Genomic DNA, 26783 nt, shown 5'->3' with positions numbered 1-26783 from the left:
TATTGGTAGTGGGTCACTTGCGTGTATTGGAGAATTGAATGATATTATACGGTCGTACAATGATAAACAGTGTATAATAGTATCCCCACAAACCCCACTGAACTATATGTCTATATGGAAGTCGTCTTTACATTGGACTCATTTGAACATAGAAATCAGAAACTAAGAAGAAGAAAGAAAGAAAAAAAAAATATGATTGCACTACTACAAAAAATTTTGGATTTTATAACATTACACAATTATTGTAAAATATTTCTACTATGATTTTGTATCGTTATAGAATTCAACGTTGTAAAATCTTCTACAACGATACACGTATCGTTGTAGAATCTCATAATTTTTATAATGATGTGTATATCGTTGTAAAAGATTATGCAACGGTGCACATATTATTATTTAAAAAAATAAATCAATCTATAATTATATGTTTTGGTGATTTAAATTTAACTTTAAAGTTTTAAATAAAAGTTTATACTTTATGCTCTTGAAGTGCCATATCCACTATAGGTAGGCTTGTTTTGTTAATAGTCATATTCTTGGAATAATTAGTGTCCAATTGTTGAATCCATATCTTTTTTACGTTCAGTTCAGATTCAATATTTTGATGATTTATTTTCTTAACATTGTCTTTTATGCCATGCATTCCTGAGTAAAAAAAGAGTGCCAATGTGATGTCTACGTCCAGAGAAAGTGGTGCCTTAATTGAGCCACATTTGGTAGGGAATAGTGTGACCCATCTGAATATATATAGCTCTGCTCAGTGATGGCCTGATGGGTCTTTCATAATGTTTTTTTATTTTTTTATTTTATATTTTCATGACAGACAAGCTCAAAAAGAGATTTTGTTTCCAATATAAAAATATATACGATCAAAAGAGACTGGGCGGACTATAGCCTATAGGATAGTGATGATAATAAGGTTTTTTGTTTTGTTTCCCATTGTTATGTATATGTTAAAATACACGAGTTAAATTTTCGTTGAAAAACTATAACAAAAAATCAATTTTTAGACTTTAAGGATATAAACTCAATTTTGAAAAGTATAAGTAATAGCGCACGAAATTATATATGAAAATATGTATATTTTGACCAAAAAACCCCTTCCCTCCAGCTTGACTGTGGTCAAATCGTACGATTGACTACGGTCAATTTGAAAGTTTTAAAGTTAATTTTTTTCATTAAAAATTGTGTGCCCAATAAGTAGAATTGTATATATGTATATTAGATTTTTAAATTTTATGTATAAAAAAATTTAGCTTAACGACAATCTCCCGTCGTTATAAAAGAATAGAATCCACAATTCAATTTAATATTAATATATATTTTGTTTTGTACGTTTAATTTAAAATTTATTTCCACCTATTAATATATCAATAATAAGATAAGAAGTAGAGTCTTATCACTCCCACTAATGATGGCCAGTACTATTACTAGATAGTAGCAAAGACCCTACCCTAGACCAATTGGGTGGCAAATTAATTTAACCACCCGAAGACAAAAAAAGAAAAGAAAATAATGAGGGCCCACGAACCAACTTGGAGGTCACGACAAAACATTAATAAAAAAAACTTACATGAATAAAATCGGATAGTACAAGTAACATTATGTTACAAACTTGAAGATTTCGATTTGACAAAGTTCAGCAACAAATTGTTATACGGTCACAGTTGTTGTGGCTAGCTTTGCATCACCTACCAAAACACCTTAAAATAAATCTTTTTTTAGGTGAGGATGAGAGTTTAACAAAAAAATAAAAAAGAGAAATTATCCTATTTGTCACCAATTTTATAACATTTTCTCAATTTCCACCAAAACACTAATTTGTCCCAAAATGCCACCGAGATATCAACATTGTTGACATCTATGTCAACAATGTTGACATCTCATAGTGAAAGAGCAAAAATAGATGTCAACGTTGTTGGCATAGATGGTGTTATTTTGGGACAAATTAGTGTTTTGGTGGAAAATGATAAAATATTATGAAATTTGTGATAAATGCAGCAATTTCTCAAAAAAAAAAAAAAAAAATTTAAATATAGTCTTATTCTAAAAAAAAGGAGTTCGGGTTTCAAAACTTTGTTGAGAATAAATCACATATGCAAACGTACATATCGTCCAAGTAATACAGTGTATACGAAAGTACGAGTATCGATCTCATGAATACTAGTTATTTTAGTGACTTCTTTATCTTGACACGAATTGATTTCAATGTAAATAAGAGATATTTAAACATCTAATGAAAAATTAATTAAAACAAAGAGCAACGAATTTAAAACGAGTTTTTCGATATATAGAAAGTAGCGGTCACGATTTTACCGGAACTAACTACGTCGGAAGTTTCGGGTTTGAACAACAAAATCTACTCTTATGGATGCTAATCTCACTCTATCAAAATTATTCACTAGCCTCTCTCGAGTTTTTTAGAAAACTTATGTAATTGACGGATTAGTATAATCTCGACATCTAATCCAATTAAAATAATTACACAGTAATCAATTAATAAAAAGCATTAAGAACAATTCATATCAAGCAATCCATAATAATGAAACAAACAATAATTATCTAACCCTAACGAATCCTCCAATCATTATCAATCCCGGCTGCATCGCAGCCCCATAAGAAACATAGTCTCTAATGATGTTCACAAACAATGCTAAACATAACAGAATAATTAAAATCGATTAAACAAAGATTGAAAGAAAAAGAGAATTCATGTTAAATAAACTTGATGTTGAACAATAACTCAAGGAAATAAAATAAAGAAAGAGAAAAAGAAAGAAAAACGATTGAAGTTGAGGTTCGGAGACTCGTCGGGTTTTCAATTTTTGCAAATTACACCTTTTCCTCTTTCAAAAGCTCTAAAAAATAACCAAACACTTTAAGAAAAATAAAGAAAAGCAAAAGTGAATGAATGATGTGTTTTTAGGTTACAAGAGTAATATATATAGGTTTTGATTTTCGGCGCATTATGGGCATTTTAAAACGTTTAAAATCGGGTAATTAACAAAAACAACGTTTTTGGGCCACAGATAAATTGAACAGCAGCGCAATGATTTTGAATGCGCCGTAACTTCTTGCTCTGATTTTTGAAAATAAACATGTGTTGGAAAGCTAAGAGAAAACTCTTTCTAATTCTGGAACTGGAACATCCAAATTCATTAATTTAAAATCTCATAATGCTGCAGAAACCGCGTCGTGTTTCTTGTTTCGCTTTAATTCGTCCGAAAAGTCTTCAAATCATCCCAAAGTTGCTCCATATCCGTCAAAATACTTTTAGCTCATGAAAAACCCATAACAACAAAGAAAGACACAAAAATATCAAAACACCTAAGCATGCACTTTAATTCAAGTCCAGGAAAGAACGATTTGTACGTATAAAACATACTCATCAAACTTCTCCCTCAAGATGCCGAAGCGACAGGGCTCCCTCTTTCTTTGGCGAACCCGCTCTAAATTTTTTCAATTGTTTTTCTCTAGTTCTTCCTTCGATTCTCCATCCACTTCTATCGCTACTCCATTGTTCGTGCGTACTTTTTGTGTTGAAGAACCTCAAATCTCCGGCTATCTCTCACGGTGCAGCTCCTGATGGTTGAGCTCAAGTGAAAATTTATGTTATAGGTTTCTTTTTCAAGTTAGCGTGACGATGTCTCGATACACTCTTTATGTTGCTCACAATTTATTTTGTTAGAGGTGTGTAGCCTAATCGGCGTTGAAGTGACGACTAAAGACCTTGTGACGATGAAGACCTGTCTGTTAGTCCTAATGTTTTCCTTATAAATACCTTAAACGCCGATGTTTTTAAGAGAGCGCAAGGTAGTTGTAAACATCTTTTCTCCCAATTTGAGTTTTAGTGAAAATCTGCAGCGGTAAAGTGGACATAGCTTTCGCATTGAAATTGAACCACTATAAATCTGTCTGTGCTAATTTCGTTCTTTGCAAATTTGTTTTTCGCTTTTAGGTCGGATTTGTATGTCGAATCCTAACATATTTATGGGTAGAATTCGGGGTGGAATGCTCCATCCACACCGAAGGAAGACTTGAAGTGTTGGCCCGCCTTGTCGATCTCAACCTCACAGCACTCCCCGACGAGTTTGCTGAACTCTGGTGCTCAAAATCTAGGGCGGTCCACGAATGCGTCCCGCTCTAGATACGATGAAACCTCTCACTGTGTTTCTTCATTTATGAGTAGCGTCTCTCGAGTGGATTGACGGCGTGGTCACCGACTTCGATTTTCAGTCAAAGATAAAACCCACCATCTAAAAGCGTGATTCGGTACTAATCGCCGTCTTTGCTGATCCCGATTATGCACTACTGCATATCAAGAGTTTCTTAGATGTGGTTGGTTTTGATTTGGTAAAAAAGATTGATCATGATTACGTAGTCATTTGTATTTCATAAAATCATTTTTGTTATACTGTACACGGTTTTTGGTATTTTATTTAGGCTAGTTTACTTAAGCATTTACAATTACTAGATTTTGGTGTATTGTCCACTATATTATTGTGGTTTTTGTGCCACGAGTTATATTCAGTCTTCTTTTGGGTTAGGAGCTTGAGTATAATGTTGGAATTTGAAACGTCTTTTTCCACAGTCGTTGTTTTTTTGAACGTTTTGTTTGATCTATTAATCTCTGAAAGTATGTTAAAAGAATTATTATTATTATTTTTTTAGTAGAGGCACTATCGACCAAGATTACATGATATATTAGCAGTGCAAAGCGCAGGTGGCACTATCGCCCAAGATTACATACTTATTATAATAAATCCTAGGGGGCATGCATTTCTGCATCCTATGGGGGCTTGAACTCATGACCTCTCCGTCGAGGTGAGTGTGGGATTACCGCTAGACCAAGCTAACTACCACGTTAAAAGAGTTATTATGTTGTTTGAAGTTAAATTTGATGTATCTAAGGTCTATTAGAAAATTCACACACAATGTTAATTCATCTAATTATAGTATTGAGTCGTGGTTATCTTGAAAGTATGATATTTCATTGTTGGCAGATAAACTATGAAGTGCTATTCCATTTTTTATAATTGAAAAATCTGGAGATTGGAGCTAGTTTTATATAATTTTTTTTATTTTTTTATTTACCTTACACACTATTTAATTGTTCTTTTCTTTTTGTTGGGACATTATTTCAATCAAGAGGCCATAAAATGACATTCATCGGACACCTAACACAAAATAGACGTGAGACACACAACAAATAGTTGTAACGATTATATTTTTGTTTATTTTTTCACGTGACAAATATGTAGTGAATTTTTTTTTTTTTTTTTTTTTTTCCGCAGAGTTCCTCCGTTTACAATTAGATAAAAGAAGAAGGGCGTGAGTGTAATAAATAAGAAAGATAAAAACCGTATACGGTGTACGGCTCAGATTTACGAGGCAATTAAAAATTGCAGAGAAAACAAAGAAGAGAGAGAGAGATTTTCGAAATAAATAGCGAGCGGGGACACATCAATAGGGTTTTAGTTTCTTTCCCATCGAAGAGAAGTCTTGAACAGAGATTCAGTCATATACCCAAAATATATACACGCGTATATACAAACACATACAAAGGAGAGAGTGAGAGAGGGAGAGTTAGATAGAGACAATGGCGACAAGGCAGAGGTGTTTTCTCGACGTTAGCATCGGAGGAGAACTGGAGGGAAGGATTGTTGTGGAGCTCTACAACGACGTCGTTCCCAAAACCGCTGAGAATTTTAGGGCTCTTTGTACCGGCGAGAAAGGCATTGGTCCTAACACTGGCGTTCCTCTCCACTACAAGGTTCGTTTATATATGTGTATACATATAGCTTTGTTATACTGTCTGTTTCATTGCTTTTTTTTGTTCATTTTACGAGAAATTAAATAGAAATGTTTATGCTGTGTAGCTTTTTGCCGTGAGTGAGTTGATGTTTTTATTAATTTCTTACTTAGACAAGTTGATTTGATCATTTTTGTACGGTCTGGACATGGATGTGATTTCTTAGAGAGGAAAACTACAGGACACTGACATTTCATTTTGTTATTTTTTCTTTCTATCTTGAAATCTGTTTTTTTTGTATCTTGATTCTCGGATTTGATGGAATCAAATTGTTTAAAAAAAAAAAAAATAGAATTATAGTTTCGCTACTGTGTGGAGTACTAGAGTGTTGATATTTTGTTAAGAAGTCTAGCTTTTGTTGCAGAGTCAGTGTGATTTTTTTTGCGATTATGAATTATGTTTTAATCTTGAAACCAGATTGCAAGAGAAAAAGTAAAATCATTTTGGATATCATATTCTGAGTAGTCTCTGCTGTGAATATTATTAGGGAGTTCGTTTTCATCGAATCATCAAAGGCTTTATGGTTCAAGGCGGTGACATTTCAGCTGGAGATGGCACCGGAGGGGAATCAATCTACGGCCTGAAGTTTGAGGACGAGAATTTCGATGTGAAGCACGAAAGGAAAGGCATGTTGTCGATGGCAAACTCTGGCCTCGACACGAACGGGTCTCAGTTCTTCATCACCACGACCCGGACTTCTCATCTGGACGGGAAGCATGTCGTGTTCGCGAAGGTGGTCAAGGGAATGGGAGTCGTCCGTTCGATGGAGCACGTCGCGCTCGCCGCCGGAGATATCCCGGCCGTCGATGTCTCGATCGCGGACTGCGGCGAGATTCCCGAGGGGGAAGAGGACGGGACTTGTAACTTCTTTAAGGACGGCGATGCGTACCCAGACTGGCCCGCTGACCTGGACGAGACTCCCGAAGAACTGTCTTGGTGGATGACTTGTGTGGACTCGATTAAGGCGTTGGGGAACGAAAGCTACAAGGTAATTATAAGATGTGGTGTTTGTGTTGTAGCTTGCAGTTTTGTTATGTTTGTTAATGGCATACAGTTTGATAAGATAAACCCGGGTATTTCGAGAGACCTGGAACTCTTTCAAAATCCTAAGCTTCCCTCTAATCTATTTTTCCTCCCCAAATGATTGATTGTAACATCAATTTATTGGCTGATGTATTACCAATTATTCATGTTAAATAATACAACTCATGCTTAAAGTTTGATGTTTGTTTCATTATGGTAATAGAAGCTTGACTACAAGATGGCGCTTAGGAAGTACAGAAAGGCTTTACGCTATCTGGATGTTTGCTGGGAGAAAGATGGTATCAATGAAGGTAGTTTATATACTTTCCTTGTCGAAAGGCAGATATAAATTTGTTGGATTTAACTAACTTTTAAAAGTAACCCAATGCATCATGGTTCGGGTTTGATCTTATAGTTTCTCTTTTTTCCTTGCTTCTCTGCAGAGAGGAGTACGATTTTGAGAAAGACAAAGGCGCAGATTTTCACAAACAGCGCTGTGAGTTTTTGTTCATTAACATTGTTTCTGTTCAAATGGTTTTGTATCACAGAATTTGAATTGAGGTAACCATTTAAGGAATGCTGAAACAAGTTCCTCCCACAATAAATAGCCCCAGTGTGTAGTTGAACTTAATTGTGAAGTCTTTTTTTCTTTGCTTCTTTTGTAAATGTGTCAAGCCATTCCTGAATTAAATGTGTTTCCCTATTTTAGCATCTTCAGATATATTATATTTGAACTGTCAACAATTTGCATCGTGTTTAGGCTTGTAAGCTGAAATTGGGAGATCTGAAAGGAGCTTTATTAGACACTGACTTTGCGATGCGTGATGGAAACAATGTGAAAGCATTGTTTCGCCAAGGTCAGGTGGGTATTTTTACTTTTTTCCTAGATAAGTAGTTAATTTCTTGATAGCCATATTCAAGTTCATTGTATTTCTAGAAAATTATTTATCCACAGAGTTACTCTTCTCTGCACCGTATTAAAATGGTTTTGATCGCACTTATTCTTTTGGGTTCTCAAATGAAGTTTTTATTTTTTATTTTTATTTTTGACTCTTAATTTAAGTGTTTTTCAAATCAGAATTAACTGGGTACGTTCTATCTTTTGGTCAGGCACATATGTTGCTCAATGACATTGATTCTGCAGTTGAGAGCTTCATGAAAGCGTCGGAGTTGGAGCCAAATGACGGTTAGTGAAAATTACGAAGCTTTTTTTTTTTTTTTTTTTTTTTTTTTTTGTTAAGCCTAGTATCATAAGCCCGCTCAATGTGGTCATTCCAGCTTCGAAAGTTTGATATACTTGGTTGACTGTGATAAGAGAGAAAAAAAACTCCATGACCATTATTACGAGATAATATTGATGAATTAGTTCGCAGTGAAATTGTGCTATATGGGTCCTTGTTTGTATGTCTAATTTGCTATCAGTAACCAAAAAATTATTAAATAAATAATGAAAGAAATAAAGAAACCATGCTATTTATCTATTTCTTTTTCTTCTTATTTTGTTGTGGAAGGTTGAAATAACTTGAATGGTCTATTTGCTGACATTACAATAGCTAAGGTATATGTGTTAACTTGCTAAAGCTCATTTCTGGTGATTTGCAGCTGGAATAAAAAAGGAGCTTGCGGCGGCAAAGAAGAGGGTCTGTTTATCAATCATAAAACTTGCGATGGATTTATTTTGAAAATAACATAAATTAGTGCTCTTGTTGTGGCAAATAATTTCTTATTATTGTCACTAACACAACGATGATTTTCCACACAGATTGCTGATAGACGCGATCTAGAGAGGAAAGCGTATCGCAAGATGTTTCAATAACAATTTCACAGTCAGCCGGTATATACACAATGTTTTCATTTTACAGAAGTTTTGGTTGAACGTCAAGTAATTAACTGGATATTATTTTCTGACTCACAGGATGCCCGCAAATTTCGAGAAAAAATGCCATATAATATCATGAACGTATTTGTAGTTAGAGTCAACTGGTTCAGGCTTTTTTGGTTTACTTTTTGACCTTCTGGAGGGAGATTCATATAGGTAATTGATTTTCAGTTTTACATACTGGCATTTACCTTGATGATTTTATTTCTTTTCTTGTCGTCTATAATGACCTTTATAACCCCGTACTTTCTGATCTTTTTTTTTAATTGTTGTTGTAGGCTGTCCAATATTAAAGGAGAAACAGCTAAATCCCCCACATGATTATCACTGTAAAAAAATTGAGGCTTGAACCAAAAAATCTAATTAGAGTTACAGTTCTTTTTCGTTTTTTTTTTTCCTTTTGTTCTGTGAGAAGTGTTGTAGTTAGAACTGGCAAACTCGTGAATTTTGACTGGTTGGTATTAACTTTTGAGAATTTTGTCTTTGGAAAGATTGTTGGTATATAAATTGAATTAAAGTTTTGGACCTATTGTTTCGTGAAGCTTTTCATTTAATGGTTATTTTACATGTTCAATTGTTACTCTTATTATGCTAGGACCTGAATATTATTAGCCATAAAACGGGAATCTTAATCTTTCATATTTCCAATAAATAAAGAATTAATTTTCCAACCAGAGCGATTAACAATATTTTTCTCTAGTTTTATAATCATTGAGTTTCAACTCGCGTTTGAAATCTAGTTCCGATTCCTGACCATTCTGATTTCTGATAAATAAGGTCTAGAAATTCCATTATTTAGACCTCTTAAATCTACTTTTAGACCAAAATATCCTTGCGACGATTTTAAGATTTAAGACCGTTTAAAGTCAATCAGAAATGCCAGCATAGCCGTCCGAACAAAGGTCAGACGATCCTTGCATAAACCAAAATTAAAACAAAGCATATGCCCATTGACATACATGATCAGCTTTCAAATTAGTCTTCCTAGATGTCCCAAATAAAGGACACTGCTCAATTTGTTTTTGCTTGACCTAGAACTTTCTGGAGCTATAGCCAATTAAGCTGCCAAGAATATTCTTGTTATCCCCTTCAATTATTAGTATTACTTCTTGAAAATTTCTGAATTTGGTTAACAGGATCACCAAAAACACAGCTGTGATAATTAAAATCTTAAACACGTCGCAACTCTTTGAATGAACAAAAGCCATAACTTCTCCTTGCTTCCTCTTTTTTTTTTTTTTTTTTTTTTTTTTTTTTTTTTTCACAAAACATTGATAATCTACATACTTTCGTCTCCTTCCCTCTAGTTGCGGTCAAAACCATATCGACCAGACATAAATATTACAGCAGAACCGTGTACAAGAAAAGACTGGCAAAAATGAGACTCGCACAAAATAGAAAGAAAGAGGTAATTTGAATAAATAGGAATCTTAATTCACCGGTGAAGAACGAGATTGATTCACAAGTTATAGTTGTCAAGTCCTAAATCCCGTAAAGCATCGGTGGCGGCTTCCTTACAGCTCTCGTGGTTTTGCTTGGCCCTCCTTATGTGCTTCTCTACGCCGTGGTTCAACATAAGCGTCCTAATTCATAACACAAACAAACAGAGCGATTCTTTTTTTTTCTTAGAAACGAAGCCCCAAAAGTGAGAACTTCAGTTAGAGAAGGGAATCAAAAGAAAGACTTGCCTGTTTTCGGGGTTCCTCGCAACAAGATTGCGGATCATGAAACATGCGTTCCTTTGCATGAGCTGCGCCGCCGGAAACCTTTGCATTGCTTGGATCGCAAGCTCTCCGGCCCCAGCTTCTACGGCCCGTGCTGCGATTTCCGGTAATCTCAAACACAGTACAGTGATGATTGACATGATCTGCGACGCAACGTGGAATATTAATAAACCCTAGTGAACGAAACTCATCGAGATTCAGTAGTTTCTTCTTTACCTCTAGTATAACGGAAGGGTCATCAGAAAATCTGGCAGAGAGATTGATAAGTCTGTCGAGGCCTCTCTTCTCAACAATGATATTCTTGTTCGCATCACTTCCCGCCAACTGAAAAATTGTAACGTAGATTGAGATTCACAAACCATTAAACGGAAGACTTTTATACGCATCTAACAGATTTTCATTTTATAAAGTTCATATGAATTTCATAAATCTACTCGGCTGTTAAGCGCTAAAATAAAAATCACTATTTTGTGCCATTGTGCTACGTCATAATTTTTTTTTTTTTTTTCAAACCTTGGAGAGTAAAGAACAGCAAACCCTTGCCACGGTTTTGTTTCCCTGCTCGCCACTTTCGTCAATGCATCGAAGCACTGCATCAATGCCACCATTGTCTGCAATGGATTTACATATTTCTTCCTGAGAAAAAATAGGCCCCATTAAGAAGAAGGATGGTCAGGTAATACACATTTGGTAAGAATTGATACTACTGTAATCAATCAATAGCCATTAGATCTCTTCACTTCGCTTACATTAACAGAAAGTGCCCTTAAAGCAGTGCTAGCTGAAACCAAACTCGGAGAGCTAAGCTTGACCTGCAATGAACCCACGAGCGCTCCTGCTATTCCTATCTTAGCAAACTTCCTTGCATAGCCATACACCTGTAATTTAAAAACTATCACGATCTTTCTTATGCAGGACCAATCCATATATAATCTACCGGATCAAGAACTAAGCCTCAATAATGAAAAAAGAGCACATCTAATTCACCCTAGTTATAAGGAAAAAGTGTCTTACTTGTGAAGCCACAACACGGTTATCGTCGGGCGTTAAGAGAACACGTATCGCATCATACAAGCTTTGGACGCTTCCGTTGCCGTGCGTATCAAACGCTCCCATGATTAGCACGTCAATTTTGAGCTCCACGAACGACTCTTTCAAAACCTCATTTCCGGTTGAAGCCGCAGCAACCACAGCGAAACCGGCATCGAGGATATCTACATTCTGGGTACAGTCGTTCATAATACCCACCACGATTGAAGGCCCACCACTGGCCCGGAATATTTCCGTGCTTTGGAGATCTGGAACGGGATAAGCATACATATTCAACACCAGGAACAAGCTCAAACAGTCTGAGCAGCAATTTTATGTCTTCGAAATTTATATTATAAACGAACAAAAAAAAAAAAAAAAAACCCCAAGCCCCAAAACCACCTCCTATTTCCACATTCATATCTTCCATACACCTAGATCTAAGTGGTTATTTCAAACACTAGTTTATGTACATAAATATCACCATCCAAACAACTAGTTGTGAAAGAAAAAAAGGAACATTGTCCATAGACTGAATGGAAAGAGTGACGATCACATACCATGAAGCAAAACCGCCATCGATTTTAAAGCCGAAAAAAGAGCTTTTTTATGCTCGACTCGAATCTTGCGACACAAGGAACACACCAACTCCAGCGCCCCGTTCCTTGTCGCTATCGCCGCCGCATTCCCGGATCCTTCTTCGAAACAGAGCTCGGCGAGCTCTGCCAGAGATTCCTCGATCGAATCGAGACGATATCCGACATTTCGATCCTCGGAGGAGTCACAGTCCAGTTCCTTCAATCTATCCAAACACTGTATCACTGGATTGTTCTTCGCACCACCCTCCCCCGGAACGCACGTGACTATCCCTGCAAGATCAAGCTCTCACAGATCTCAACCCTAACAATGCCGAACTCCTAAATTTTCAGCATACACTCTAATCACCCTTCTAAAACAACCGGAGAGAGCGATAGAGAGAATTTTCTATATAAACATATCGATCACTTTCCGGGGAAATATCTAGCGGAGTAAGAAATAACTGGAAAAATATGAGATTAGCGGCTGCGAACCAGAGAGATCGACGCCCTGGAGAGAGAGAGTCTCGACGGCGTCGCTGAGAGCCTCGTCGGGGTCCATTCCGAGATCGTCGATATTCTCCTTCACGAGCTCGTCAAATGCCTCCTGAGAGATCGTACGGACGGTGGTTTTCGGAGGTCCCATTGTCTTCGCTCTCTCGGTCGATCGTGTCGTTTCGGAAATGACGAGAGAGAGAGAGAGAGACCTGAGAACTGGGTTTAGCAGAGCTTCAAACTTAAAAAATATGAGAGATTGATTTTAAAAAAATGAGAGAAAGAGAGAGACGTGATTGGACTTGGGCCATTTATCATCATAAAATAGAATGGGCCAAACGAGTTGGACTGTAGCCTGCTAACTTAAGAGTTAGAATGTTAATAGCCCTTTTTTTTAACGGAAATTACGAAAATAACAGTTTTATGATGAAAGATATCCTAAATAATTAAGAGTTAGAATGGTAATATCCTACATTAATTTTTTATTTATTTTATGGATACATTAAATCTATTTTCTTCTCTCATTCAAACGGATTTTAAGTAAATAATAAGTTACGTTTACTAATTATTTTCTGTGTCTCTACTCTCACGTGGATCTCTTATGAATTCTTGCACTTTGCTGTTTTTCATTGTCTATTATATTTCCTGATATGGAGTATTTGTTTTTATTTCTTTTTGTTGTGTATATTTATTCACCCAATGACATAAAAATAAAATAGCAGTGTAATTCCTGGAAAGAAATTGACATTTAATTCTAAAAGAAAAAATAAAAAATTTGACATTCAATGCACGTTCAGTATTTGGTTGGATTATTGACAGATACTTTCTTAAATTAAAAATAAAATAAAGCTTTGCTCTCTCTCTCTCTCAGATACAGAATCCACACAGACTAGGCCTAACACAGACACACACACACAATCCATAACGCATCACAGATTCACAAGCTATTCATTTTTTTTTCCATAATTCTTCGTTCCGAAGCAAGACAACAATGGAAGAGCTCGCCACAGATCTGTCTCCTCTCCTGAAAATCTACAAGGACGGCCGAGTGGAGCGATTCATGGGAACTGACACGGTGGCTCCCTCCGTCGACGACCTTACCGGAGTCGTCTCGTCTGACGTCATCATCTCCTCCGCCGGAGAAACCCCTCTCTCCGCTCGCCTCTACGTACCCTCTCCCACGAACACCGAGGAACAGGTTCGTTAGATCTGGGGACTCTCCTCCACACAATTCTTTTTTTTTCATTTATTTTATTTTATTTTTTTCAGTAGTCATAAATTCAGTATTTTTAAAATAAAATTGGTAAGAAAAATTTCATTGTATGAACCAATAATTGAAATACCGTTACCAATATCGTACCGTGACTCATATTTTGCTGGGTTACCGGAAGATATCAATGGTTTACCAGAGTATCAAGTGAGGATAAGGGTAAACTGTACCGATGAAGTTATCGTTACCAGCGTAGTTTACCAAAAAATACCGGATTTACCAAGGGGTATCCAATGAACATATCATTATATATATATATATATATATATATATATATATATATATTCTTTTTAAACATAAGATAAAAATGTAAATAATCTCCAATATTTTCATTACAATACATCACGTTTTGCACTTCAACATACCCATTGGAGCAATCAACTCTCTATTATTTAACACCCACGATCGTGAACTTAAAATTTCAAAATTTTCAAAGGTCGACCCACGATCATTGGTTGAAATTTTATAAAATTTAAAAAATTAACCCAATTTTTTTTTTTTTAAATTTTTTAAAAAATTGACATTTTTCTGGATTTCGGTAATCAATCCAGTTTTCTTCCGGTTATCGGCGGTATTCTCGGTATCTAACTGTTTTATTCATACCACTATCGACAAGTGCCAAAAACCGGCATACCGACCGATTTTCTTACGGTAAGCTCGGTATTTCAATGAACCTCATTATTAACAGTTTAAATCTTTTTTTTACTATATTTTCATTCATACATTTTATATTTGATTACGTGAAATATTTTAAGCTCATATTACAAATAATTTGCATATTGTCTTTGCGATGGCTTGAATCCATATTCTCACGCACGAGTAGACCTCAAAAATAAGAGTTAGTGTCATCTAAACTAGATGCTTGGATGTTATTTAACTCATATTTATCTTCGAAAATCATTGAAAACCATCGAAAAAAAATTAATCATAAATTATAAAAGATTATAGATTTTTTTAAAGAATTTTAGGTTTAAATACTCTCAAAATCATATTTGTTCTGACATATTTTTTTTTTTTCCAAAGAATCGATTATTCGTGATATTTTACCAAATATTAGGTACAATAAAATGATATTTTTTCTCCCTGATGACGACTTTAACAACTTGTCTCCCGAAATTTTAAAAAAATGCATTTTCCCCCCTTTACTTTAGACTTTAATTTCTTTTTAGTCCTTCTGTCAAGTTTAACGTTAAAATAGCCTGAAAATGGCCACGTGCTTCTAACGTGAGGCCTAAAAATAAGGGTATTATGTAAACGTATTTTCAATGTAAAATAAAGTTCTCTCTCCCCTCGGACGAGGATCAATTCTTTAGCGTCACTGACAAAGCTCCCATACTCGACCCGATCAGTCTCAGTGGCAAATTATTATTGGGTGGCGGTTTACTTTTATCTTAAAAAAATTATTATATATGGTTATAAAAAATAACACATTTATACCCTGTGTTTCAGTGAAATATCAAGTTTAACCTTCGGTTTTCAAAAATGTAGAGTTCATACCCTCTGTTTAACAAAAATGATAAAATTATACAATCTGTTTAACTAAAATGACGAAATTATACCCTGAAATGAATAACAGCGTCACAAATCTCTCTTTCATTGATATTAACTTTTATATAAGAAAAATCAAATCAAATCTAAATTAGTGCCCTAATTTTCAAATTTTGAATTTTGAAATAAAAATAGCTTTAAATTGGAATTAAATAATAAAACTCATACCTCCTAATAAATGACTTCATTCCGTGTTCGAATTGTAACTCTAAATCCTGGATTCTCTATTCGAATATGCGATTTTGATGACTATCAACTATCGATGTTTACCCCTTTGACTCTTTTTGTGTTCTTCACGATTAAGAGACTGTTGTTTATTTTTTAGTTTTTAAATAAATTACATATATGGCGCGAATGAATAAAGATAATTGGTGTTTATATGTAAATATTATAGTCAACGTCAATGAAAAGTCAATAAAAAGAATATTCGTGACACTGTTGTCTATTTTAGGGTATAATTTCGTCATTTTAGTTAAATTGAAGGTATAATTTCGTCATTTTAGTTAAACAGATGGTATGAACTCGACATTTTTGAAAATCGAGGATTAAACTCGACATTTCACTAAAACACAGAGTATAAATGTGTTATTTTCCCTAAAATTTGGGTTTGACACGTCGCACATTTTGAATTTTTTTTCTTTCTCCTCCACTGGGCCCAACAGAAGCTCCTCCCAGTGGTGGTCTACTTCCACGGCGGTGGTTTCCTCATCGAGTCGGCCTCTTCGCCGACTTACCACCCCCTCCTCAACTCTCTCGCCGCTGCCGCCCCCGCAGTCGTTGTCTCCGTGGACTACCGCCTCGCCCCCGAACACCCCTTCCCTGCCGCCTACGACGACGCCCTCGCCGCCCTCCGCTGGCTTCCCTCCGCCGCCCTCCCCCGCGCCGACCTCACCCGAATCTTCCTCGCCGGAGATAGCGCTGGCGCCAACATCGCCCACCGCGCCGCCCTGCTCTCCAGCGGCGTCGGGATCCGCGGCGCGGTGCTGGTTCACCCTTACTTCTGGGGCTCCGACTCCGGCGTGAAGTCGGAGATGGTGGACGGGCTGTGGATGGCGGCGAAGCCCGGGACGGAGGGGATCGACGACCCGTGGATCAACCCCGAGAAGGACCCGCATCTCGGGAAGCTCGGGTGCAAGAGGCTCTTGGTGTGCGTGGCCGAGAAGGATATTCTCAAGGGAAAAGGAATCCGTTACGTCGACGCGCTTAAGAAAAGCGCGTGGGGTGGGACCGTGGAGGTCGTCGAGTCCGGTGGCGAAGATCACGTGTTCCATCTCCGCCAGCCCGCGTGCGATAACGCGTTGGAGCTGATGCGCAAGATTTGCGCTTTCATCAACTGCGACGACGATGCTTGATGATGTTGTCGTTTTTATATATACATGTATTGTTTGTGGTTCTACCACCGTAGTTTTAAATTAATGTAATGAATAAAGAAAAACACTACACATTCAATAATATAATTAGAACAAGGCGGTCTAAATTTTCCTTTTACAATAATGCCATCCCCAACAATAACAATAATACCAAGAGACAAACATTGACACAAACGGTACGCACGACTATGGAGAAGAATGATTAACGAAAGAGGCGATCTTGTTGAGCAAAGCGACGGCATTGTCGCAAGTGGGATCGGCCAAGTGGAAAACGTGATCGTACCCTCGAGACTCCAACATCTCGACCGTCCCTGCCCAGCCGCTCTTCTCCAAGGTCTCCTTGTAGAACCAACCCCTCTCCCTAAGCCCGTCCTTCTCCGCCACGCACACCAAGACCCTCTCGCACCCGAGCCTCCCCAAACTCGGGTCCTTGGCCGGATTTATCAACACGTCGTCCGACCCGTCCCGACTTCCAGGGCACACGAACCGCCATATCCCCTCCGCCATCGCCCTCTTCTCCGGCTCCACCGGCTCCGCCCCGACCGCTTCCGACCCCCAGAAATAGGGATGCACCAGCACAACTCCGGCCAAAACCACCCCCAGAGCCGCCAGAGCCGCTTCTTTCCCGGCTCGGACGGCGAGGTTGTGGGCTATGTTGGCCCCGGCGCTGTCGCCGGCGAAGTAGACTCGCGAGAAGTCGGCCCGGGAGTTCAGCCACTCGTCCGGGCCGGCTCCTCCCGCGTGGGCCGCGGCCCAGAGGACCGCGGCCCACGAGTCTTCGAAGGGGATCGGGACGGGGTTCTCGGGAGCGAGGCGGTAGTCGACGGAGATCGCGACGGCGTTGGACTCGGCGACGAGGGACGTCACGGCGGAGTGGTATTTTGCGCAGAACGGGGTTTCGACGCAGAATCCCCCGCCGTGGAAGTATATCACCACCGGGAGTTTCTGATTGCGATGATCTTCTCTTTTTGCGGGGAGGTAGAGCCTGGCGGAGAGGCCGGTCTCGGCGGAGATCACGGCGTCTCGGGACTCGACGCCGGTTTCGGGGTCGAGCGAGGGAGGGACGAAATCGACGCCAACGAGCCGCTCGATGTGGCCGTCTTTGTAGATCTTCATGAACGGAGAGAAATCGCGAGCCACTTCTTCACTGGGAGACATGGTTGTTGTTGTTGTTGTTACTGTGGTCTCGGTCTCGCTGATTGAAGCTTGAAGAGGTTTGAGACTCAGAGAGCGAGTGGAGAAGAGTGGGTTTCTTCTTCTTCTTCGGCTGTGATGATTTGTGTTAGGGAATAATGTGGGTAAGTTGGATATCGGAGGTGTGGTTATTATTAGAGAGTGAGCTCGGATTGAGCTTGACAGCAAATACATTATTCGTGGGATATTTTTTGTTTGGTGTAATAATTAATGTGTATATATATATATTTCGAGTGGCCGAGAAAAAAACCTTGTTACGGACTAGGAAGTCGTATTGAGCTTTACTTCTGTGCAGGGTCATTTTCGTGAACGAGCATAATTACGTATCTGTAGTTGTCATGTAGGGTTATTATTATTATTTTTTTGTTGAAAAGGTGTGTAGGGTTATTATTGTTCACAAACAACATCGTCAGCGATTTTGAACAGTGATGACTGGTGAAAATAAATAAATTGTAAAAAAAAAAAAAAAAAAAAAAAAATCAAACAAACTCGTTTTAAATTCATGACTCAAAGTTGAAAAGTAGCCAGAAAAAGGGACCCTATAGTTTATGTCCACACACACGCACGCACGTGGCGGTCCCCATTTCTTCTTTGTCTTCGTTGGTTTGTGATTCACGGGAAACAGGGATTATATATTGCGTTTTGTGACACATGCGACAGTGTGATTCATGGATATTTACTCAATACGATCGCCTCAATTTCGAAGAAAAACCTAACCTATCAATAAAATATAAACATGTGTTGGATTCCGATGATCAATAATTTACACAAAATATAAGCTGATCTTCTTCCACAAAAACCTCTATAATTAAATTATAAATCAACCGAAAGTACAATATATATTAATGAGCTATATCAACACTACTTTTTATTTTTTTATTTTTTAAAATTTTAAACTGCGACTTGTTAAATCTGTATAGTATGGTGTTATCTTGTGTAGGTCTATATTTTGTGGTAGGGCTGATATATCAATTAAGATCAAGAGACCTCTAAAAAAAAATCAAAATAATTAACGTCTAATTTTTAAGGGAATTGATTATTGGCGCGACTCACGATCTTGAACGATCCACTCAGCATTTAACACGTGGACACCAAAAAGCATTAAACATCCACGTGTTAAATGCTGAGTGGGTCGTTCAAGCTCGTGAGTCGTACCGAATAGCAATACTCAAATTTTAAATTATCAAGCAGTATCGTCGTTGCAGTTGATGAAAGCGTGGATCTTGAGCATTATCTCCGAGGCCTTATGGCACGTGGGTTTAAAGAGATGGAACACGTGACCTTCGCCTATGGTCTCGAAGACCTCCACGGTCCCGCCCCACGCGCGCCTCCCAAGCGCGTCGGCGTAGCGTAAGCCTCTATCCCTCAGATCGTCTTCCTCGGCCACGCACACCAAAACCCTCTCGCACCCGAGTTTCCCGAGATCCGGGTCCTTCTCGGGGTTGATCCACGGGTCGTCCATCCCCTCCGTCCCGGGCTTCGCCACCGTCCATATCCCCTCCAAGAGCTCCGACTTCACGGCGACGTCAGAGCCCCAAAAGTAAGGGTGAATTAAGACCGCGCCGCGTGACTTGACTTCGGATATTAGTGCGGCGCGGTGGGCGATATTGGCGCCGGAGCTGTCTCCGGCGAGGAAGACTCGGGTGAGGTCGGCGCGGGGGAGGGCGGCGGAGGGGAGCCAACGGAGGGCGGCGAGGGCGTCGTCGTAGGCGGCGGGGAGGGGGTGTTCGGGGGCGAGTCGATAGTCGACTGAGATGACAACGGCGGGGACGGCGGCGGCAAGGGAGTCGAGGAAGGAGTGGTAAACTGCCGAGGAAGTGGACCCCACCAAGAATCCGCCCCCGTGGAAGTACACCACGAGTGGGAGGAGCTTCTGAAAAATTAATTTACGCGGACTAAAACAATTAAGTCGGTATTCTAACAGTCCAATTTTCTTTTGAAAAATAAATAAAATTTATTTTATTAAAAAAATAATCCGTTAGGTCTAAATTAACTGTTTTAGTTAATTTTTAATAAAATAAATTTTTTCCTAAAATCTTAAATAAAAGTTAAGAGTGGCTAATTTAAACAAATTTGTATTCAAGGTAAAAAAATATTATTGAAATAGGGGTTAACATATTATTTAATAATTATTTTGCATCTAAAATTCATAATTGTTGAGAAATCTAGATCTATCAATTAATAATTTTTATTTTAAAAATTACTGAATTATAGACTTCCAGAATAAACACATAAATTTTAATAAAGAGCCATTAATAGTGTTATATAGAGAAAGTTATTATATGATAAAAAAAAAACCCTTTCATGCAACTAGGACCTGTTCCTCTGTGAGCGGGGGCGAGGGGACGTAGAGGCGAACGGAGAGAGGGGTTTCTCCGGCGGAGGAGATGATGACGTCAGAGGATGCGACGCCGGTGAGGGCGTCGACGGAGGGAGGCACGGCGTCGGTGCCGATGAGGCGCTCCACTCGGCCATCTTTGTGGATTTTGATGAGAGGGGACAGATCTGTGGCGACTTCTTCCATTGAATGAGACCGACCGACTGTGACAATGCACTCTTTAATTTGTGTGTCGTGTGTGTGTGGTTTATAATATAAGGCGGGTAAGGAAGTTAAAATGAGAGATTGACTGTTCAGTTTCATGCTAGTTAACTCTTTTATTTGTTTTTTAATATTTAAGATTATCGAGAATGCAAACGTGAAAGACTATTTAGTAATTCTCCAAAAAAGAGGGGTATTATTAATTACAACCTTGATAACAATAAGTCAAATGGTTTGGGTGTCGTGTGTGTAGTTCAAGTAAGATAAATAAAAGGAGAGACAAACTGTTCAGTTCATGCTGGTCAACTCTTTTATTTGTTTTTTAACATTTAAGATTATCGAGAAAGCAAACGTGGAAGACTATTTAGTAATTCTCCACAAAAGAAGGTTGTTATTAATTACAAATTGTAATTGATACCTAATAAAAAGTCAAATGCTTTAGAATGACGGTGAAGAAATACAATATGACAAAACTGAAATAACACATGGCAGCCAAGAACCATGCCAAAGACAATATTTAAAATTTAAAGATTAATCCTTTCAAATTTTTTTTTTTTTAAAGATTAAATAATATAATTTAAAAAAAGAAGTTAAATAAGCATTACGTACCGTTCTTGGTTTCCACTCTTACACGCACGCACTGACGGAGTTAGAAATTGAAATCAAGAGTCCAATTTAAAAAAATAAATTAAAAACGAGCAAATTTAAAAAAAAAATGATATGAATTTAGTTAAAAAATAAAAACTGATCAAAATTTTAAAGTAAAATTTCTAATTTTTAAAAGTGAGCAGGGGGGGGGGGGGGGGTCAATTTTTTTTCACACCTTTTTTTCCTACTCTGAACATTTACGAAATTTATTCGTATTCTTTATTGCTAGGGATATAAAATCAAATATTTATTTCCCAAAATCGAATCTAAATTCAATGAGAAATTGATGCTCAAAATTTATTTGAAAAAAACACTAAAGTGAAGAAATGAATGTGTTGAGATTGAGTTTGTATATACAAAAGTCTCACATAAAAAATAATAGTTGATTTTGTGGTGTTAATATAAAGAAAAATTGGATAAGCATTTGGGCTATTAAGTGACCCAATTTTGTTAAGAGCCTAGGGCAGCAGACAAGTTTAAGTATAGCACACGCGTGTCACCGCAATACAGACGGGCCAAGTCGAGCTGGGCTGAGCTTGCCTTGGGAGATTAACTTTTTGGGCCAGATTTTCTTCATAATTCGAATAATTTTATTTAATTATTAAATATTATTCGAATAATGTGTATTAAATCCTAGGCTACTGTTTTCGCATGGGTTTATTGGCTATAATTATACATTAATACTGTTGCTACGTCGAACGTTTTAAAAACGTTCAAGCGGAGTATTAATGCCCAATAAAGGCCTTTGCCGAGAGAATCAATGTTGAAGGATCAAAACCGTTGTCAACCTCTCCTATAAAAGAAAGACGAAGTCTCTCATCCTACACACCGAACCAAGAGTATAAAGCATTCCTCTCCTCTAGAAATTGTAGTCTAATTTTCTTGTAGTCCCGATGGTAGTTTCTGACAAAGGTTCTAGTTCGTCGTAGATGTTCGTAGTGGTGCTCCGCTCGTCTATTCATCGTTTTATCCTGAGAATTTTGCGTTCAAGAATTCTAGCACATGTGGGAGGATGTTTAATTTTTTTTTATAGAAACGATCTCAACGCTTTCATTTTTCCGATTTGCTTTACCGGTGAAGGTTTACTCAATCTTTAGTTTTTTATTCTTCATATTATCTCTACTTCTTTTTTTTCTTTTTATAGTTTTCTAAAATTAATTATTTATTTAATTAATTTTGCAAACTGTTCTATTCCTGCAAATATTACTTTTAATATTATTGTTAACAAAATAAACTTATAAGTTTAATCTCTATTGTAACTAAACGCCGAACAACGCAAAATTAAAAGTAAGTCCCCCTCAATTTTTTTTCACACCTTTTTTTCCTACTCTGAACATTTACGAAATTTATTCGTATTCTTTATTGCTAGGGATATAAAATCAAATATTTATTTCCCAAAATCGAATCTAAATTCAATGAGAAATTGATGCTCAAAATTTATTTGAAAAAAACACTAAAGTGAAGAAATGAATGTGTTGAGATTGAGTTTGTATATACAAAAGTCTCACATAAAAAATAATAGTTGATTTTGTGGTGTTAATATAAAGAAAAATTGGATAAGCATTTGGGCTATTAAGTGACCCAATTTTGTTAAGAGCCTAGGGCAGCAGACAAGTTTAAGTATAGCACACGCGTGTCACCGCAATACAGACGGGCCAAGTCGAGCTGGGCTGAGCTTGCCTTGGGAGATTAACTTTTTGGGCCAGATTTTCTTCATAATTCGAATAATTTTATTTAATTATTAAATATTATTCGAATAATGTGTATTAAATCCTAGGCTACTGTTTTCGCATGGGTTTATTGGCTATAATTATACATTAATATTGTTGCTACGTCGAACGTTTTAAAAACGTTCAAGCGGAGTATTAATGCCCAATAAAGGCCTTTGCCGAGAGAATCAATGTTGAAGGATCAAAACCGTTGTCAACCTCTCCTATAAAAGAAAGACGAAGTCTCTCATCCTACACACCGAACCAAGAGTATAAAGCATTCCTCTCCTCTAGAAATTGTAGTCTAATTTTCTTGTAGTCCCGATGGTAGTTTCTGACAAAGGTTCTAGTTCGTCGTAGATGTTCGTAGTGGTGCTCCGCTCGTCTATTCATCGTTTTATCCTGAGAATTTTGCGTTCAAGAATTCTAGCACATGTGGGAGGATGTTTAATTTTTTTTTTATAGAAACGATCTCAACGCTTTCATTTTTCCGATTTGCTTTACCGGTGAAGGTTTACTCAATCTTTAGTTTTTTATTCTTCATATTATCTCTACTTCTTTTTTTTCTTTTTATAGTTTTCTAAAATTAATTATTTATTTAATTAATTTTGCAAACTGTTCTATTCCTGCAAATATTACTTTTAATATTATTTTTAACAAAATAAACTTATAAGTTTAATCTCTATTGTAACTAAACGCCGAACAACGCAACACAAGCAATCTTGTAAATTCACTTTCATTTTCGATAAATCTTACTGTATGATCGAATAAGTTTTAAAATCAACTCCCATCTCATCATCAATGTGATTGAACTCGCGAAGTTGCCCTCCGACGATCACAAACTTGGATGACTAAGTGATCTTTAAAAGTACAAAGGTTTACGTATGGCTGTAGTTTCCACATTTAAGACAAGGGTATGAAATTATTCATTCAAGTTTTTGCAAACGATTTGATTATGGGTTAAAAAAAGCTTTTGCTATTCCGTATTAAATTGAATTTCTAGCAGAAAACATTCAAAACTTATCTATAATAAAAGGTTTATAAAAAAAATCAAAATTAAACAATTCAATCAAAACAATTTCAAACACCAAACCAATGCACAAAATATCCTAATCGCTTCTTATTTCTAGTAAGAAAGTTACTTTTCAAACGTCTTTTTCTTTATGATTCAAAGGTATTTTTTTAGGACATTATTAGCCAATGATACAAGAGCAGATATATACAAAATATGAGGTTGGACAAATATGAGAATCTATTATGCTACCACACAAACACACTCAAGAATAAAATATGGGCAATGCGCCCGGTAAAATCTCGCGTCTTACCCGGAAAAGGAGAAGTGATATTACCACTGTCCCAAACAAGCTTGGATTCTGATTCAAAAGTATTTATAATAAAAAAAAATGTCACATAAAAGTTTACTAAAGTAGCTGTGTTAGTTTTAAAATAGTATAGATATATAAGAGCCTAATTTGGGTAACACAACTTTTTTTTTTTTTTTGAGTAGAGGCACTATCGGCCAGGATTACATGATATATTAGCAGTGCAAAGCGCATGTGGCAATATCGGCCAAGATTACATAGTAGGTGGCACTACTGGCCAAGATTACATACTTATTGGAATAAATCCTAGGGGGCATGCATTTCTGCATCCCATGAGGGCTTGAACCCATGACCTCTCCGTCGAGGTGTGTGTGGGATTATCGCTAGACCAAGCTAGCTACCACAACACAACTTATTTTTTGTGAGGGCTTCAGAAGTAAAATGAAATATTTAAAAGAAAAAGACCAACCAAATTCTAAATTTAGAATAGCTGAGATGTATAATATTTTTTTTTTTTTGAGGAAACGTGGTCGGAGCCACGGAATATCATAAAAGCCCTCACGTATGGCGGAGGAAAACCGTGGTTACAAAGATAAGAGTGAAACAGGAACCAACGGAAAGAAAACAGAAACAAGCTCAAACAAACAGGGCCCTAGGAGGCCGTGCGGGACCTCAACTCGCGATCATCGGCCCTAATGGCCTCTTCCGAACAAGGCGGGACTAAACCCAGCCAGGTCGAGGACGAGTGATGGTTAACCGCGTAGCGTGCTAGATTATGCGCAGCAACATTACAAAGACGAGAAATATGCATAATGCGGAAAACCTCAAGCTCCCTCACCTCTCTGAAGATGCGGTGCAGGATCGTCCCAAGCTCTGTCGCAGGCGTCACGCCCTCATCGATCATCCTCACCACCCCCAGGCAGTCAGACTGGATCTCCGCTCTCCTGCCCCCAACGCTGCGAACTAGATCTATGCCCTGGAGGACAGCATACGCTTCCGCAAGCTGGGGGGAGAACCCCCTAGCCAGGAAAAGCGTCTGCGAGGCGATCACCTCTCCGGTGTGGTTTCAGACAATACAACCGACACCGAAGCCTCCACGGTCGCGAGCGAGTGCCGCGTCGACGTTAATCGAGAGGGTCCCGTCACTAGGGGGGGTCCATCTGGGGGTCTTAGTCACCCTCGTGCTCGTCGGAGTCTCCCCAACCGAAGCCGCTCTGTACTCCTCGAGGAAGCTTACCGTCCACTGGACTAGCTGTGGCTGGCTCCAAGCTGATCTCCCGGCCAAGACATTGTTCCTGTGGTTCCAAAGTTCCCAAATAATGGTAATGAAAAGCTCATGAAAACGAACCTCAAGGGTCTCAGTCGCTCTGAGGATAGCGTCGAAACGTCGCCGTCTCTGAAGGTCGGAAGAATGTGGCCGAAGCCCACCTCTTTCTAGACTCTCCTGCTCCACCTGCAACCCAAAAAAGCGTGGAAAACAGTCTCTCTCGCCTCCTGACAGACAGGGCAGCTGTCGTCAGAGGTGATCCTCCTCTTAGCTAAGACTGCTCTGGCCGGGATCTGGCCTAAACAGACTCGCCAACAGAAGAGTTTCACCTTAGGAGGAACTCTCAAATGCCAGAACTTCGTCCACCACTTCTCCATCACCGTCGGATCAGAAGAGCTGGCTACTGGAGTACTGGCTCTCTCCATCGCTACACGGTAGCCGCTCTTGACGGAGTACTCTCCGTTCTCAGTGAAATGCCAGCGACGCACATCAGGATTATCCTCACCACCACACGGAATGCTCAGGATCGCCGCAGCGTCCTCCACCCCGAACATAGCTGTAATAAGATCGACGTCCCAGCTACCGTCGGATCTCATAAGCTCAGCAACCCGCATATCGGGGGGAATCCAAGGGGGATCGATCCAGGTGGCCGGTCTGTCCCTCGGAACCCAACTGTCGCCCATCACCAACACAGACTCACCGTCCCCGATCCGCCATCTCGAACCAGACTGAATGATCTCACGACCCCAAAGAAGATTGCGCCATATGGAAGAGCTACACGAGCCAGGGAGAGCCGTCATGATATCACCGTCTGAGAAGTAGCTTTGTCTATAGACTCGTCCTACCAGGCTATCTGGTCTCCTGAGAAGCCTCCAGACACTCTTAGCCAGAAGGGCCTGGTTGGACTTCTCCAGATCTCTGAAGCCCATCCCGCCCTCTGACTTGTGTCGCGTGAGGTCCTCCCACTTGCACCAGTGGATCTTCCTCGTCGCCGTACTACCCCCCCACCAGAATCTGGCGATCGCCGAATGGATGTCTCTAATCAAACGGAGAGGGATCCTGTGGCAAGAGGCCACATAACTGGGGATCGACTGAAGGACGGATTTAATGAGGACCTCTCTGCCAGCCTGCGAGAGGGAGAGACCATTCCAACTCTTAATCTTAGCCCAAACACGGTCTCTCACAAACCCAAAAAGTTCCGCCTTCCTCCGACCAGTGAACGCGGGGAGACCCAAGTATCGCTTATGGCAGTCCGTCTTCCTAACACCAAGGATCTGAGCCAAAACCTCGCCCTCCTCATCGCTAACCTCCGTACCGAAACAAACATCGGACTTTTGAAAGTTCACCATCTGGCCCGAGGCCTCTGAATAAGTCCGTAA

General features: G+C 38.6%; 5 protein-coding genes across 6 annotated transcripts; 2 read left to right on the top strand and 3 right to left on the bottom strand.

Annotated features, from left to right (window-relative positions):
• The first annotated feature begins 5299 nt into the window (after positions 1–5299).
• On the top strand, positions 5300–9255 carry SQN (peptidyl-prolyl cis-trans isomerase / cyclophilin-40 (CYP40) / rotamase). 2 transcript variants are annotated; one of them, XM_089621675.1, is made up of 10 exons: positions 5300–5773; positions 6300–6800; positions 7062–7146; positions 7279–7331; positions 7596–7697; positions 7946–8021; positions 8438–8475; positions 8598–8669; positions 8751–8870; positions 8993–9255. In XM_089621675.1, exons 1-8 carry the CDS (start codon positions 5600–5602, stop codon positions 8649–8651), a joined length of 1083 nt encoding a protein of 360 aa, XP_089477801.1. In that variant the 5' UTR covers positions 5300–5599; the 3' UTR covers positions 8652–8669; positions 8751–8870; positions 8993–9255. The 2 variants fall into 2 exon arrangements, with proteins under 2 accessions (XP_089477801.1, XP_089477800.1); XM_089621674.1 differs by having other exon boundaries at positions 5306–5773; positions 7059–7146.
• A 329-nt stretch (positions 9256–9584) lies between these two features.
• On the bottom strand, positions 9585–12775 carry LOC149387876 (uncharacterized). Its single transcript, XM_089624563.1, has 8 exons — positions 12538–12775; positions 12028–12336; positions 11453–11736; positions 11188–11316; positions 10952–11074; positions 10655–10762; positions 10403–10581; positions 9585–10297 (listed from the first exon to the last, which is right to left on the bottom strand). The coding sequence occupies exons 1-8, from the start codon at positions 12686–12688 to the stop codon at positions 10174–10176; spliced, it is 1407 nt and encodes a 468-aa protein (XP_089480689.1). The 5' UTR covers positions 12689–12775; the 3' UTR covers positions 9585–10173.
• Positions 12776–13192: 417 nt separating this feature from the next.
• LOC149387875 (putative carboxylesterase 12) lies at positions 13193–17120 on the top strand. Its single transcript, XM_089623063.1, has 2 exons — positions 13193–13735; positions 16018–17120. Exons 1-2 carry the CDS (start codon positions 13529–13531, stop codon positions 16705–16707), a joined length of 897 nt encoding a protein of 298 aa, XP_089479189.1. The 5' UTR covers positions 13193–13528; the 3' UTR covers positions 16708–17120.
• On the bottom strand, positions 16777–18121 carry LOC149387874 (putative carboxylesterase 12). Its single transcript, XM_089623062.1, has one exon. The coding sequence runs from the start codon at positions 18091–18093 to the stop codon at positions 16912–16914; it is 1182 nt and encodes a 393-aa protein (XP_089479188.1). The 5' UTR covers positions 18094–18121; the 3' UTR covers positions 16777–16911.
• A 704-nt stretch (positions 18122–18825) lies between these two features.
• LOC149387873 (putative carboxylesterase 2) lies at positions 18826–20514 on the bottom strand. The gene is made up of 2 exons (XM_089624086.1): positions 20237–20514; positions 18826–19792 (listed from the first exon to the last, which is right to left on the bottom strand). Exons 1-2 carry the CDS (start codon positions 20441–20443, stop codon positions 19103–19105), a joined length of 897 nt encoding a protein of 298 aa, XP_089480212.1. The 5' UTR covers positions 20444–20514; the 3' UTR covers positions 18826–19102.
• Positions 20515–26783: the final 6269 nt, after the last annotated feature.

The sequence above is a fragment of the Urtica dioica genome, chromosome 8, assembly GCF_054948205.1.
Source record: "Urtica dioica subsp. dioica isolate 48M chromosome 8, U.dioica_male_clone48M_v1_H2, whole genome shotgun sequence".
Lineage (NCBI taxonomy): Eukaryota > Viridiplantae > Streptophyta > Magnoliopsida > Rosales > Urticaceae > Urtica > Urtica dioica.
Note: the sequence above shows the minus strand (reverse complement) of the source record. Positions and strands in the feature narration are given on the sequence as shown.

What these genes read in the sequence shown, in the direction of transcription:
- SQN (XM_089621674.1), top strand. Translation starts at nt 5,600, where the DNA reads ATGGCGACAAGGCAGAGGTGTTTTCTCGACGTTAGCATCGGAGGAGAA. An exon ending in GAAAGATGGTATCAATGAAG is followed by an intron (nt 7,147 to 7,278) that starts GTAGTTTATATA and finishes GCTTCTCTGCAG; the next exon opens with AGAGGAGTACGATTTTGAGA. An exon ending in GGAGTTGGAGCCAAATGACG is followed by an intron (nt 8,022 to 8,437) that starts GTTAGTGAAAAT and finishes GGTGATTTGCAG; the next exon opens with CTGGAATAAAAAAGGAGCTT.
- LOC149387876 (XM_089624563.1), bottom strand. Translation starts at nt 12,688, where the DNA reads ATGGGACCTCCGAAAACCACCGTCCGTACGATCTCTCAGGAGGCATTT. An exon ending in CCAGGGCGTCGATCTCTCTG is followed by an intron (nt 12,337 to 12,537) that starts GTTCGCAGCCGC and finishes TTGATCTTGCAG; the next exon opens with GGATAGTCACGTGCGTTCCG. An exon ending in ACCCTTCCGTTATACTAGAG is followed by an intron (nt 10,582 to 10,654) that starts GTAAAGAAGAAA and finishes GTTGCGTCGCAG; the next exon opens with ATCATGTCAATCATCACTGT.
- LOC149387875 (XM_089623063.1), top strand. Translation starts at nt 13,529, where the DNA reads ATGGAAGAGCTCGCCACAGATCTGTCTCCTCTCCTGAAAATCTACAAG. An exon ending in CCACGAACACCGAGGAACAG is followed by an intron (nt 13,736 to 16,017) that starts GTTCGTTAGATC and finishes TGGGCCCAACAG; the next exon opens with AAGCTCCTCCCAGTGGTGGT.
- LOC149387874 (XM_089623062.1), bottom strand. Translation starts at nt 18,093, where the DNA reads ATGTATTTGCTGTCAAGCTCAATCCGAGCTCACTCTCTAATAATAACC.
- LOC149387873 (XM_089624086.1), bottom strand. Translation starts at nt 20,443, where the DNA reads ATGGAAGAAGTCGCCACAGATCTGTCCCCTCTCATCAAAATCCACAAA. An exon ending in CCCCGCTCACAGAGGAACAG is followed by an intron (nt 19,793 to 20,236) that starts GTCCTAGTTGCA and finishes TTAATTTTTCAG; the next exon opens with AAGCTCCTCCCACTCGTGGT.